This window comes from Symphalangus syndactylus, chromosome 1 (assembly GCF_028878055.3).
Source record: "Symphalangus syndactylus isolate Jambi chromosome 1, NHGRI_mSymSyn1-v2.1_pri, whole genome shotgun sequence".
Classification (NCBI taxonomy): domain Eukaryota; kingdom Metazoa; phylum Chordata; class Mammalia; order Primates; family Hylobatidae; genus Symphalangus; species Symphalangus syndactylus.
In genome coordinates, this window is record NC_072423.2 from 54,638,855 (window position 1) to 54,652,152 (window position 13,298).

General features: G+C 43.6%; 1 protein-coding gene and 1 pseudogene across 4 annotated transcripts in view; both read right to left on the reverse strand.

Annotated features, from left to right (window-relative positions):
- RNF125 (ring finger protein 125) overlaps positions 1 to 13,298 on the reverse strand; it is a 56,392-nt gene that overhangs the window by 38,578 nt on the left and 4,516 nt on the right. For all 4 annotated transcript variants that reach the window (XM_055235215.2, XM_055235207.2, XM_055235198.2 and 1 more), the window contains exon 2: positions 631 to 784. In XM_055235215.2, coding sequence (XP_055091190.1) covers positions 631 to 784 — 154 coding nt within the window. The remainder of the gene's footprint in view (positions 1 to 630; positions 785 to 13,298) is intronic.
- Positions 2,022 to 13,298, reverse strand: part of LOC129458883 (epsin-2-like) — a 75,867-nt pseudogene continuing 64,590 nt past the window's right edge.

Consider the following 13,298-nt stretch of genomic DNA (forward strand, 5'->3'; position numbering starts at 1 on the left):
CCAGCCTGTTGCCACTGCCAGCTGGGGTGGCCAGCTTTTATTCCCTTGTTGTCCCCTCCCATGTTCCATTTCTGTCCTGTCAGAGTGCCCTTTTTCCAATCCTCCCTGCAATTGGCTACTTTCAGAATCCTGCTGATTGGTGCGTTTTACAGATCACTGATTGGTGCATTTTACAGAGCGCTAATTGGTGTGTTTTACAATCCTCTTGTAAGACAGGAAAGTTCAACAAGTCCCCACTCTACCCAGGAAGTCCAGCTGGCCTCACATCTCACCAGCACTTCAGGAGGCCAAGGCAGGCAGGTCACTAGGTCAGGAGATCGAGACCATCCTGGCTAACATAGTGAAACTGTGTCTCCACTAAAAATACAAAAAAATTAGCCAGGCATGGTGGCACGTGCCTGTAGTCCCAGCTACTCCAGAGGTGGAGGCAGGAGAATCGCTTGAACCCGGGAGGCAGAGGTTGCAGTAAGCCGAGATCGCACCTCTGCACTCCAACCTGGCTGAAAGAGTGAGATCCCGTCTCAAAAAAAAAAAAAAAAGGTGCGTACCATGGGGTCAGAAGCAGAGGTGAAATGATAACTTTCGCAGGGACTTAAGCTGGTAACCACGAACACAGGTGGGGTCACATACCAGGGTGTCACACTCAGTGCAGTTCTCATACTCTGATTTCATTCTTTTGGCTACATCAGTTGCTGGAACTCCTTCTGAAGGAAGATACGCCCGGCAATAAGGACAGGTCCACTTGTTGTTCTTCAGACTGGTAGCAATACAGGAACGGCAGAATCTACCCCAAACAGACCAAAAATACATCACTTTCCTTGAAAGCTATAAGGAGCCACCACCATGTATTCATTTGTGTAAATTGTAATTTAATGACACCTTGTACCCCATGAGCCATACTACCAAATTACAGGTCCACTTGCACCCTACACTTCCCGAGAATTGCTTACCTTCCCAGTAAAACTTCTTTGGAATCACACACTCTTACCACATGCACTTCTCACGCATTTCAAGAAAAGTAAGAATTCAAAGTGGATGAAATAGCTTTCCTATAGGCTAAGTTTAAATGATAATTTAAAGAATGTCTAAATCGGATTTTACCTCAAATTTCTTGGGAAAATATGTCTTTCTTCTGTGGGGTTTTGTGTGTCACATAAGAAAATAGCAGGAAGTCAAGGAAGTAAAAATACCAGACACATTATAATTCCCTATAAAACCATTTTCTCCTTCCTTCCCTTCCTCCCTCCCCTCCTCTCTCCCCTCCCTCCCTCCCCTCTCCCCTCTCTCCCTCCCCTCTCCCCTCCCTCCCTCCCCTCTCCCCTCCCTCCTTCCGTCCCTCCCTTCTTTCTTCTTTCCTTCCTCGTCAAGAAATATGTTCTCTGGTTTATTTAAAGGTGCTCATTATGAAATCTTAACATAATCAAAATTTCCAGAAAATTCTGACCTATTTATAGGAGTTGTTGAAGGCTTCATCAACATAGAAATAAAAATGAGCATTTAGGTAATTTATACACATCAGCATGACATGATGCCTCTTAAACTACTCAGCACATAATATCTATTTGGGAGTATTAATACATGTCAAAAGGTAGGCTTTTTAAATTTTAAGTGTACTATACATACTGGAAAGTTCTTATACCATAAGCATATAGTTGAATGAAATTTCAAAACCGAACACATCCATATACCCAGTACCTATAACAAAAACAGCATGGCCAGCCCCTAAAATTTCCCCTCGTCTTTTTTTTTGAGATGGAGTCTTGCTCTTGTCGCCCAGGCTGGAGTGCAATGGCGCGATCTCGGCTCACTGCAGCCTCCACCTTCCAGGTTCAAGCAATTCTCCTGCCTCAGCCTCCCAAGTAGCTGGGATTACTGGCACCCACCACCATGCCTGGCCATTTTTTTGTAATTTTAGTAGAGATGGGGTTTGACCATGTTGGTCAGGCTGGTCTCAAACTCCTGACCTCAGGTGATCCACCTGCCTCAGCCTCCCAAAGTGCTGGGATTACAGGCGTGGGCCACTGTGCCCGGCCTCCAGACACAATTCTATCCCCTCTAATCATTGACTTTTTAAAATGTATTTTAGGCCGGGCGCGGTGGCTCACTCCTGTAATCCCAGCACTTTGGGAGGCCGAGGTGGGTGGATCACGAGGTCAGGAGATCGAGACCATCCTGCCTAACACAGTGAAACCCCGTCTCTACTAAAAATACAAAAAATTAGCTGAGCGAGGTGGCGGGCGCCTGTAGTCCCAGCTACTCGGGAGGCTGAGGCAGGAGAATGGCGTGAACCCCAGTGGGCGGAGCCTGCAGTGAGCTGAGATCGCGCCATTGCACTCCAGCCTGGGCGACAGCGAGACTCTGTCTCAAAAAAAATAAATAAAAAATAAAAAATAAAATGTATTTTAACATCTAAAAATTATACTTATCAAACATTGTACCAGCCTATAGACCGCAGCTTTCTCATCCCTGCTTACTATCCTTGGTGGTGGTAATCACTGACTTCTAATAACAAAGATCAGTTTTGCCTGTTTCTGTACTTCCTATAAATGGAACCCTCTGGTATGTATTCTTGGTCTTCTTTAGCTCAATATTATGGTCAAAAGATTCATTATATTGTTGTATATAGTTGAGATTGTCCATTCTAATTTTGTGAAGGATATTGTATGAATACACCCAAATTTATTTACCCTTCGGTTGTTAATGGGCAACTGGGTAGTATTTAAATACTTGCTGATGATAAACTTTAGTGATGGGCAGGCACAGCTATTCTCCAAACCATTCTTCTTCTTTTTTTCCTCTTTAACTCTTAATTATATTAGTCATTTCCTCTTTATTTTTTTCTTATTATGTTTGAATTTGGCTTGGATCATGACTGATTTGTAACAGTATTCTCTTCTGCATCTGTTGTCAAATTACATTAGCACACAGAGGATGCTCACTTGTGCAGTGATTGAGACATCTACTTGTTGTTTATTACCTGTCCAGCATCCATTCCTCTTTTTTCTTGCAATAGCATCCTGCTCTTGCTCTGCAGGAACAATACCTCTTATATTACATATAGTCTCAGTGGGACCTCAATCGAGGTGCCTACCAACTCCTACTGAAGGCGTGAGCACCTGGCAAGCCAAGTCAAGTATAGACCATGTCTCTGGAAGTTGAACACTGCACACAGTGAATAATGACTGATTCAGTAGCAACCACATGGAACTTTTCTCCCTTTACGTAGAACTCCATATCTGCCTTGGTTCCTACCCTTTCCTTCTAGTTATTTTTGTTATTGTATGGAATTTTTTTTTTTTTTTTTTGAGACAGAGTTTCGCTCTGTTGCCCAGGCGCAATCTCGGCTCACTGCAACCTCCGTCTCTCAGGTTCAAGCAATTCTTCTGCTTCAGCCTCCCGAGTAGCTGAGATTGCAGGTGTGCACCACCATGCCCAGCTAATTTTTTTTCACTTCTAGTAGAGACTGTGTTTCACCATGTTGGCCAGGCTGGTCTTGAACTCCTGACCTCAAGTGATCTGCCCGCCCTGGCCTCCCAAAATGTTGGGATTACAGGCATGAGCCACTGTGCCCGGCCAGTAATTTTTTATGTCTAATTTCAAGCTTGATACACTGATTCTCTACAAAAGTTTTTAAAAACACTTCCATATACCTTAATTCATTTAACCTTAATAAACTCCCAAGAAAGATCATTATTTCCGTTTATAGATAAGGAAACCAAGACACATACAGGGTAAGTTGCTTCTGCAAGATCACATAAAGGAACAGTGTGAAGAAGAAGCAAGAATAACCCCCAGACCGACTATAACCTATGCGCTGTTGCATCCCTTACCCAGGGCTTATGTCCCGCTGCAGCTGCCGCCCTGCTCAAGAGAAAGACTGAGCGGGATGCTAAGGAGATAATGCCAAGGTGAAGGATGAACCACAGAGAAGATCCGCAAGGTTGTCTGTTAAATCTGCTTCTCCAAAGCCAAGTCTAAGGAGGCCCTTGCAAAGAAGGGAGAGAAGGTACCCAAAGAGAAAAAGGGAAGAACTGATGCTGGCAAGGAGGGGAATAACCCTGCAGAGAATGCAGATGCCTAAACAGACCAGGTACAGGAAGCCAAGGTGCTGGAGGTGCCAGGTGAAGTGTGTGCATTTGTGGTAACTATGTACTTGTGGTGACTGTACAGTTTGAAATACTATTTTTTATCAAGTTTTATAAAAATGCAGAATTTGGTTTTCTTTTTTTTTTTTAAGTTATATTGTTAGCACACAGTACACTTCATTGTTGTTTTCTGGGGATGGGATATCAGTAACTGTCACTAATAGAACGTCTAGAAGCTGGACTGATGTGGGGAAAACACCTTTCCCTTCTAGTTTTTTGTTTGTTTTTTGAGATGAAATTTCACTCTTGTTGCCCAGGCTGGAGTGCAGTGGCAAGATCTCAACTCACCACGACCTCCACTTCCCAGGTTCAAATGATTCTCCTGCTTCAGCCTCTCGGGTAGCTGGGATTACAGGCATGCGCCACCACGCCCAGCTAATTTTGTATTTTAAGTAGAGACAGGTTTTCTCCATGTTGGTCAGGCTAGTCTCGAACTCTCAACCTCAGGTGATCCGCACTCCTCGGCCTCCCAAAGTGCTGGGATTACAGGCATGAGCCACTGTGCCCAGACTTTTCTTTTGAGGCGGAGTCTTGCTTTGTTGCCTAGGCTGGAGTGCAATGGCATGATCTCAGCTCACTGCAACCTCCACCTCCCGAGTTCAAACAATTCTGCCTCAGCCTCCCAAGTAGCTGGGATTACATGCATGAGCCACCTTGTTTGGCAAATTTTTGTATTTTTAATACTAGAGGAGGGGTTTCACCATGTTGACCAGGCTGGTGTTCCCTTCTAGTTTTGAGAGGCTTCCTCTTAGCTCCCAGGAGAAGGGATTCCCTGACTTTGACAAACACAGATACCTTGGCACAAGAGTCTTGTGGTATGGTAAAACAAATTTGTTTCTATGTCCTCTTCTCCCTTTCCATCTTCAGCATAAACTTAACTCTGTTAAACCTAGATACCTGTTGGGGCCTGGCCCCCAATAATTGGTTACCAGCATGTCAGGCAATCTGGACTTTCCAGTGATGCCACTGAGATGGGGCTCCTCAAAAGAGCAGTGGCTCAATTTCTACATTGTATATCATCAGACAAATTCTGCCATTTTCATTTTATTCCCTGAATGTCAGGGTCGGCTCATGTTAAACAACATGCTAAATGTGAAATGTCAACCCTCACCCTAAACTTTCTTGTTCAGAGTATCAAATGAATGCTCCATTGGGTTTTTTCGTTTTGTTTTGGTTTTGGGGGTTTTTTTTTGCCAGAAGTCTTGCTCTGTCGCCCAGGCTGCAATGGCGCAATCTTGGCTCACTGCAACTTCCGCCTCCCAGGTTCCAGTGATTCTCCTGCCTCAGCCTCCCGAGTAGCTGGGATTATACAGGCGTGAGCCACCAAGCCCAGCCCTCCACTGGGTTTTAAAGTGGCTTTATGTTTTTTGGTAGTCCATTGAAGAAGGGCATTTGAAAGTTGTTGTATACTGTTAAGGATTGTCTGCCCATGTCCTGACTGAAATACCGTAACTGTTTATGGAAAGTATCTTTAATAAAGCTGGATAAAGTTTGGCTTGGGGGGAAAAAAATCACATACATAGAAAGTGCTTGAGCTTGGCCAGGCACGGTGGCTCACGCCAATATTCCCAGCACTTTGGGAGGTAGGTGGCTCACCTGAAGTCAGGCGTTCGAGATCAGCCTGGCCAACACAGAGTGAAACCCTGTCTCTACTAAAAAACAAATACAGCCAGGCATGGTGGCTTCTGCCTGTAAACCTAAGGTCAAGGGTTCGGGACCAGCCTGGCCAACATGGTGAAACTCCATCTCTACTAAAAATACCAAAAATTGGCCAGGCGTGGTGGTGGGTGCCTGTAATCCCGGCTACTTGGGAGGCTGAGGTGGGAGAATTACTTGAACCTGGGAGGCAGAGGTTGCAGTGAGCCGAGATCGTGCCACTGCACTCCAGCCTGGGTGACAGAGGAAGACTCCGTCTCAAAACAAAACAAAACAAAAATACAAAAATTAGCTGGGTGTGGTGATGCACGCCTGTAGTCTCAGCTACTTGGGAAGCTGAGGCAGGAGAATCACTTGAACCTAGGAGGCAGAGGCTGCAGTGAGCCCAGATCGTGCCACTGCACTCCAGCCTGGGCAACAGCAAGACTCCATCTCTCTCAAAAAAAAAAAAAAAAAAGTGCTTGAACTTGGTTGGTCTTAAGCTGGGGTTTTCTGACCCAAATTTCAGTAACCTTTTATTCCACCACCACAGCTACCCCAGTTGGAAAGATCAATATTTTAAGATCAAGAAATCTAAGTTCTCTGCTACACATATTTTACTTCTTTCTATCTCAGCTGATTATAAGTTCTAAGGTACAATCTGACCTTACTGAGTCTCTAAGAATTGGTTCTCAAAATGTAGTCTTGAATGAAATTTATGACAAACGGTTCAAATGCTCAACTCACAATTAACATTTCTTATGGTTCTGACATGGATTACTTGCTTACATTATTTAGAGGCAAGCAGATAACATTTTGTTTTTTGTCAACTAGCAGTTTTCCCTTTTTTTTTTTTTTTTTTTTTTTTTTTCACAATTTGAGTTGTATGCCAATGCAAGCAGAATACAAATACTGGTGCCGAGCCCTATGGGGGACAGTTGTATACATTATCCCCTATTATTGTAGACTCCTACAATAATTCATAAAATGCTGCTGTGCTTTCTCCTCATTTTATTGATGGCAAACTAAGGTTCAGAGTAGTGTAGCAATGTGCCAAGTTTATGCAGCCACAGACAGTAGTGCTCTGATCCTTAAACAGTTTGGGTAGGCCCCAAATTTTGTAGTCTTTTCAAGAAACCTCAGTTCTTCCCAGTAACAAGCAGAAGCCACAAATATAAGACCATGAATGTGCCTGTATAACCAGGAGGCCTGATATAATGAATGTGTCCCCCCAAAGTTCAAGCATGAAAACTTGGTTCCTCTTGTGGTGGTATTGAGAGGTGGTGCCTTCAGGAGGCATTTAGGTCATAAGGGCTCCACTGTGATGAATGGATGAATGCTGTTATCACAGGAGTGGGCTTGTTCTTGCAGAAGTGGCTTTGCTATAAAAGCCAACTCTCTGAGGCAGGAGGATCGCTTGAGCCCAGGAATTTGAGTCCAGCTTGGGCAACACAGTGAGAACCCCATCTCTAAAAAATAAAATAATAAGTGAGCTCTCATGTGCATTTTCCCACTATGCCAACTTCTTTCTACCTTTCCACCAGGGGATGACTCTAGCCAGGTCCCAGCACCACGCTCTTGGACTTCCTAGCCTCCAGAACTGTGAGCTGAAAAAATTCTTTTCTTTATCTATTACCCAGTCTGCAGTATTTGATAAATACCCATTCCTATCATGGCGTGAACTAGTGTTTCTGGTTTACTTTAGAATGCCCTTGGCAGAGAGGAAAGGTCCATTCAGTTGGTTGGGGGCCTTAGAATTTTATTTTTGGTTTACACTGGGATTGCAAATGTCCTGTAAGAATGAAAGCCACTCATGCATATTTCTGGATCAATTTAAAACTCATCAGGAAGACTCTCAGACTCTACTTAGGAAACTACCAATTTGATGTAGGCTTTACTGCTCCTACTTGACCACAAATTGAACGTTTCAATCCATTTACCTGAAAGTATTTCAGAATTATCCTAAACAGAGTTTCATTTTCTAAAAATTAGGTACATTCACTGCCAGGTGGGGTGGCTCACGCCTGTAATCCCAGCACTTTGGGAAGGAGAGGCGGGTGGATCACTTGAGGTCTGGAGTTCGAGATCAGCCTGGCCAAAATGGTGAAACCCTGTCTCTACTAAAAATACAAAATTAGTTGGGCGTGGTGGCATGCGCCAGTAGTCCCAGCTACTCAAGAGGCTGAGGCAGGAGAATCGCTTGAACCAGGAGGTGGAGGTTGCAGTGAGCCAAGATCGCTCCACTGCACTCCAGCCTGGGTGACAGAATGAGACTCTGGCTCAAAAAATAAAATAAAATTAAATAATAAAAAATAAAAATAAAAATTAGGTACATTCTATGACTTACCATGGACCACTACCTATTTTTTTTTTTTTAAGATGGAGTCTTGCTCTGTTGCCCAGGCTGGAATGCAGTGGCACAATCTTGGCTCACTGCAAGCTTTGTCTCCCAGGTTCACACCATTCTTCTGCCTCAGCCTCCTGAGTAGCTGGGACTACAGGCACCCGCCACCATGCCCAGCTAATTTTTTGTATTTTTAGTAGAGACGGGGTTTCACCATGTTAGCCAGGATGGTCTCGATCTCCTGACCTCGTGATCCGCCCGCCTTGGCCTCCCAAAGTGCTGGGATTACAGGCGTGAGCCACCGCGCCCGGCTGTAAACTCATTTTTTTTTTAACCAAGTCAGTTCTCCTCTCCGATCTCTGCCTATAGTGCCTGGTCAAATGTGATGGTATAAGTCTCTGTGTTTTACCCTTTCTAAATTTGGATCAACAGGGAAAAACATATAAATTAGCTCTCGTATTGGTTTGAATTGCTTTTAAAATAAATGAATGGCTATATTTAAAAGAAAACTTTTTAGAGCTCACATCTTAAATAGCTACCTTATTGGTACCTATGAAAAGATACAAAAGGAATACAGGTTAGAAACTCCCTCGGCAAGATTTTTGAAAAGTAGAAATCAGATTTAAAACAAAGTTAAAATCCTTTGTACTCAAACTGCATGCTTTAGATTCCTTATGAAATTTGTTAAAAAAAAAAAAAAAAAAAAAAAAAAAAGACTCCATCCTGTCGTCTAGTGGTAAGGATTCTGCACTTTCACCACTGCAGCCTGGATTCAATTCCCTTTCAGGGAACAAGTCCCTAGGAGACATAAATCCTTTAACTCAGGAAGGAAAAATAAAAGAAACGCTTGGAAAAAATTAGTTTGAATTGTTTTGAATTTATATTTGTATGACTTCTTAACCTTTGGGGTACCCATTCATTTTGTAAGCCTCTCATCCAGCTGTTGTTTTCCTCTGTCTTAAACCCTAGAGAACATGGCCAGACAAAAATGTGGGTTGTACCCCATTTGCGGCTGGCAAAACCTTGCTTTCTTTAAGCTGTTGTAGGGAATGATCTGGATTTTGAAAGGGTTGCAACTTTTGCTCACTCTTAGGAAACCTTGGTTGAAGCCATCAAGAGCTTCTTGATTTCAGTCTCAAATGTTCTTATTTGTTTTGATTTTGAGTTATTTCCTTTGGTTAAAACGTTGGTTTATATTTAGAGTGTGATAGTAACATTTTCCCCATTAATCTGCTTCCTCTATGGGGCCAGAGAGACATACCTCCTGCTATGGCTGGGAACCAAACAGGTGAGGAGAGGTAGGTACCCCCTAGAGAGGGGGTGCTGGGAGGGTCTGGGGAGAAAGAGGCATGAAATGCCACAGCTACCATTCTGTCTGCTCCCACAAAAGACTGGGTGCTCAGGCTGGGGACGGTGGCTCACACCTGTAATCCCAGCACTTTGGGAGGCTGAGGCAGGCAGATCACCTGAGGTCAGGAGTTTGAGAGCAACATGGTGAAACCTCGTCTCTACTAAAAATACAAAAATTAGGTGGGCATGGTGGCACACCCTCGTAGTCCCAGCTACTCAGGATGCTGAGACAGGAGAACTGCTTGAACCTGGGAGGCAGAGGTTGCAGTGAGCCCAGATTGGGCCACCGCACTCTAGCCTGGATGACAAAGCAAGACTACGTCTCAAAAAGAAAAAAAGACTGGGTGCTCAGAGGACAAAATGTTTGCTGCTTGCATATTTAAAAGGATATTTTAGGCTGAGACACGAGAATCGCTTGAATCTGGGAGGCGGAGGTTGCAGTGAGCCGAGATTGCGCCGTTGCACTCCAGCGTGGGCAACAGAGCAAGACTCCATCTCAAAAAAAAAAAAAAAAAAAAAAAAAAAAAAAAACAGTTTTTTTTAAGAAAGATGGCTCTGTGGTCAAAAGCCAGCTTAATTAATAGCTGATATTCTCTGTTCTCTTTCAAATCCTGTTTCTCCCTTGGGAACTTCTTAGTCAACTAGACCTTTTTTTGTTCCTCAGACTCCTACTAACTAAAACTGTATTGGCATTTTGAAAGCTTAAAATCTCCCCAAATTGGCTCCTCTAAGACTTGTTCTTCCATTTCCTTCCCCTCTGTCCTTCCTCCTTTTAGCCACTTTTGATACCACATCAAGAGGCCTATAGGGGACTTCTATGAACCCTGAGATCCCTTGAGGAACACATACACACATGCATACACAAACACAAAAGCCACCAATCGCCCCTCTTTGGGGGTCTTGTCTTTTTTTTTTTTTTTTTTGAGACAGGGTTTCACTCTTGTCACCCAGGCTAGAGTAAAGTGGCGCTATCTTGGCTATTACAACCTCCGCCTCCTGGGTTCAAGTGATTCTCCTGCCTCAGCCTCCTAAGTTGCTGGGATTACAGGTGCCTGCGACCACCCCTGGCTAATTTTCTTGTATTTTTAGAGAAACGGGGTTTCGCCATGTTGGGCAGGCTGGTCTCAAACTCCTGACCTCAGGTGATCCCCCCACCTCCGCCTCCCAAAGTGTTGGGATTACAGGCGTGAGCCACCACGCCTGGCCATTGGGGGTCCTCTGTCTTCTCACTGAGCCACAGAAGCCATGGGCAGGTTCCATCCTCTCATGTCTAAAGTTCTGCTCTCCTGCATTAAACTTCCTAATCTCTTTGGCTTTTGGATACTGGTGTGTGCATGTGATATATGTTGTGTCTACATGTATATATATGTTTACACATGGGTTTGTATAGTCTGTAGTACCAAACTGACTTCTAAATAAATGAGTACTCACAAATTAACTATCCCAAATGTTTTTCAAAGTTCATATGACTTTAGTAATCTTTGGTAAATCAAGCTAAGTTTGTTTGTTTGTTTTTGTTTTTTTGAGAACGACTCTCAATCTGTCACCCAGGCTGGAGTGCAGTGGTGCGATGTCAGCTCACTGCAACCTCTATCTCCTAGGTTCAAGCGATTCTCCCACCTCAGCCTCCACGTGCACCACCATGCCCGCTAATTTTTTAGTATTTTCAGTAGGGACAAGGTTTCGCCATGTTGACCAGGCTGGTTTCCAACTCCTAGGCTCAAGTGATCCGCCTGCCTTGGCCTCCCAAAGTACTGGGATTATAGGTGTAAGCCACTGTGCCCAGCAATAAAGCTAGTTTTAAATTGTTGGTTGGCTGGGTGTGGTGGCTCATGCCTGTAATCCCAGCAGTTTGGGAGTGCTCATGCCTGTAATCTCAGCTCTTTGAGAGGCTAAGGCAGGAGGATCACTTGAGCCTAGGAATTTAAGATTGGCCTGGGCAACATAGGCAGATCCTGTCCCTATAAAAAAATAAAATTTTAGCAGGGTGTGGTGGGGCATGCCTGTTGTTCCAGCTACTCAGGAGGCTGAGGTAGGAGGATTGCTTGAGCCCAGGAATTTGAGGTTGCAGTAGGCTATGATCACATCACTGAGTAGTTTGTTCTTAGATCATGTCTCTAAAAACAAACAAATAAAACTACTAGAAATAAGACAAACAATTCTTCAGGCAGAATATACAAAAAAAGCAAGATATGTTTTTGGAGAGAAAGGTTATGAGAATGGCATGAGGCCGGGTGTGGTGGTGCACACCTGTAATCCCAGCTACTCAGGAGGCTGAGGCAGGAGAATCGCTTGAACCCAGGAGGCAGAGGTTGCAATGAGCCAAGATCATGCCACTGCACTCCAGCCTGGGTGACAGAGTGAGACTCCATCTTAAAAAAAAAAAAAAAAAAGAATGGCATAAAGTGTGATTTTTTTGTTAATGGAAAACTAATTGTGTCTAGTTTGGAAGTTATTTAAGCATTGTTTCAAATTGAAAGAATAAAAAAAGATATAGATAAAACTAAATGAATATAGAAAGTTGGAAATAGAAGAAAAATCGTAAGAGGTTATAAAAGATACGTAAATCTTATCTCGTGTGGTCAAAGCTCACTGAAAATTGGATGGACTTGTTTATTAGGTTTTATTTAAATTAGCTTTATTATTGATATATTGATTCAAAAGTAAAATATGGTTTTCTCTTTTGAACAAGACTTTTGTGTAGTAGAGATGGGGTCTCGCTATGTTGCCCAGGCTAGTCACAAACTGCTGGTCTCGAGCCATCCTCCTGCATCGGCCTTCCAAAGTGCTGGGATTACAGGCATGAGCGACTGCACCTGGCCAAGTATACGTTGGTGAGCAAAATAATTTACCTTTTTCTCTTTGGATTTACAAACCGGTTTTTGAGTATTCTTATTTCATGGCAATACAGTTACATGCATAAGTTCAGTAACAGTCTGAACAGGACATAATTGGAGACAGTGGTTATTTTAGCAAGGCTTTAACTGGAATGTTATACTTAGATGTTTTGAGGGACTGAAATTGACAATAAAAAGCCAACAGTCTTAGAAAAAGATTGGCCTGGTACCCTGTGTATATGGTTCCCTTAAAAAATTCCTGACCTTGCCGTATGTAAATTGTCACTTTCTTGGCTGGGTGCAGTGGCTCATTCCTGTAATTCCAGCACTTTGGGAGGCCGAGGCAGGCAAATCACCTGAGCTCAGGAGTTCAAGACCAGCCTGGGCAAAATGGCGAAACCCTGCCTCTACAAAAAATACAAAAACTAGCCAGGTGTGGTGGTGCATGTCTGTAATCCCAGCTGCTAGAGTGGCTGAGGCAAGAGAGTCACTTGAACCCGGGAGGCGGAGGTTGCAGCGATCTGAGATCACGCCACTGCCCTCCAGCCTAGGCGATAGAGCGAGACTCCGTCTCAAAATAAATAAATAAGTAAAAAATAGCCAGGCATGGTGGCAGGCACTTGTAGTCCCAGCTACATGAGAGGCTGAGGCAGGAGGATTGCTGAGCCCAGGAGGTAGAGGCTGCAGTGAGCCATGATTGCACCACTACACTGCAGCCTGGGTGACAGAGTGAGATCTCACCTCTAAAAATAAATAAATAAATAATAAAAATAAATAAAGGAAATGTTAAATGTTTTAAAAATTAAGCTTTAAATGGGGGACTAAAGGAAACTGAAACTATTTCACCCCAAAATGTACTTCTTTGATATATTACCGCATAAAGGAATAACCCTGAAAAGCTGCCTTTTGTGGAGGAGACTTGTATCTGTGGAGAAAATCTACACTGGTGAAATAAACAACCAGGCTTTCTTGGAGGCACCCCCTTAT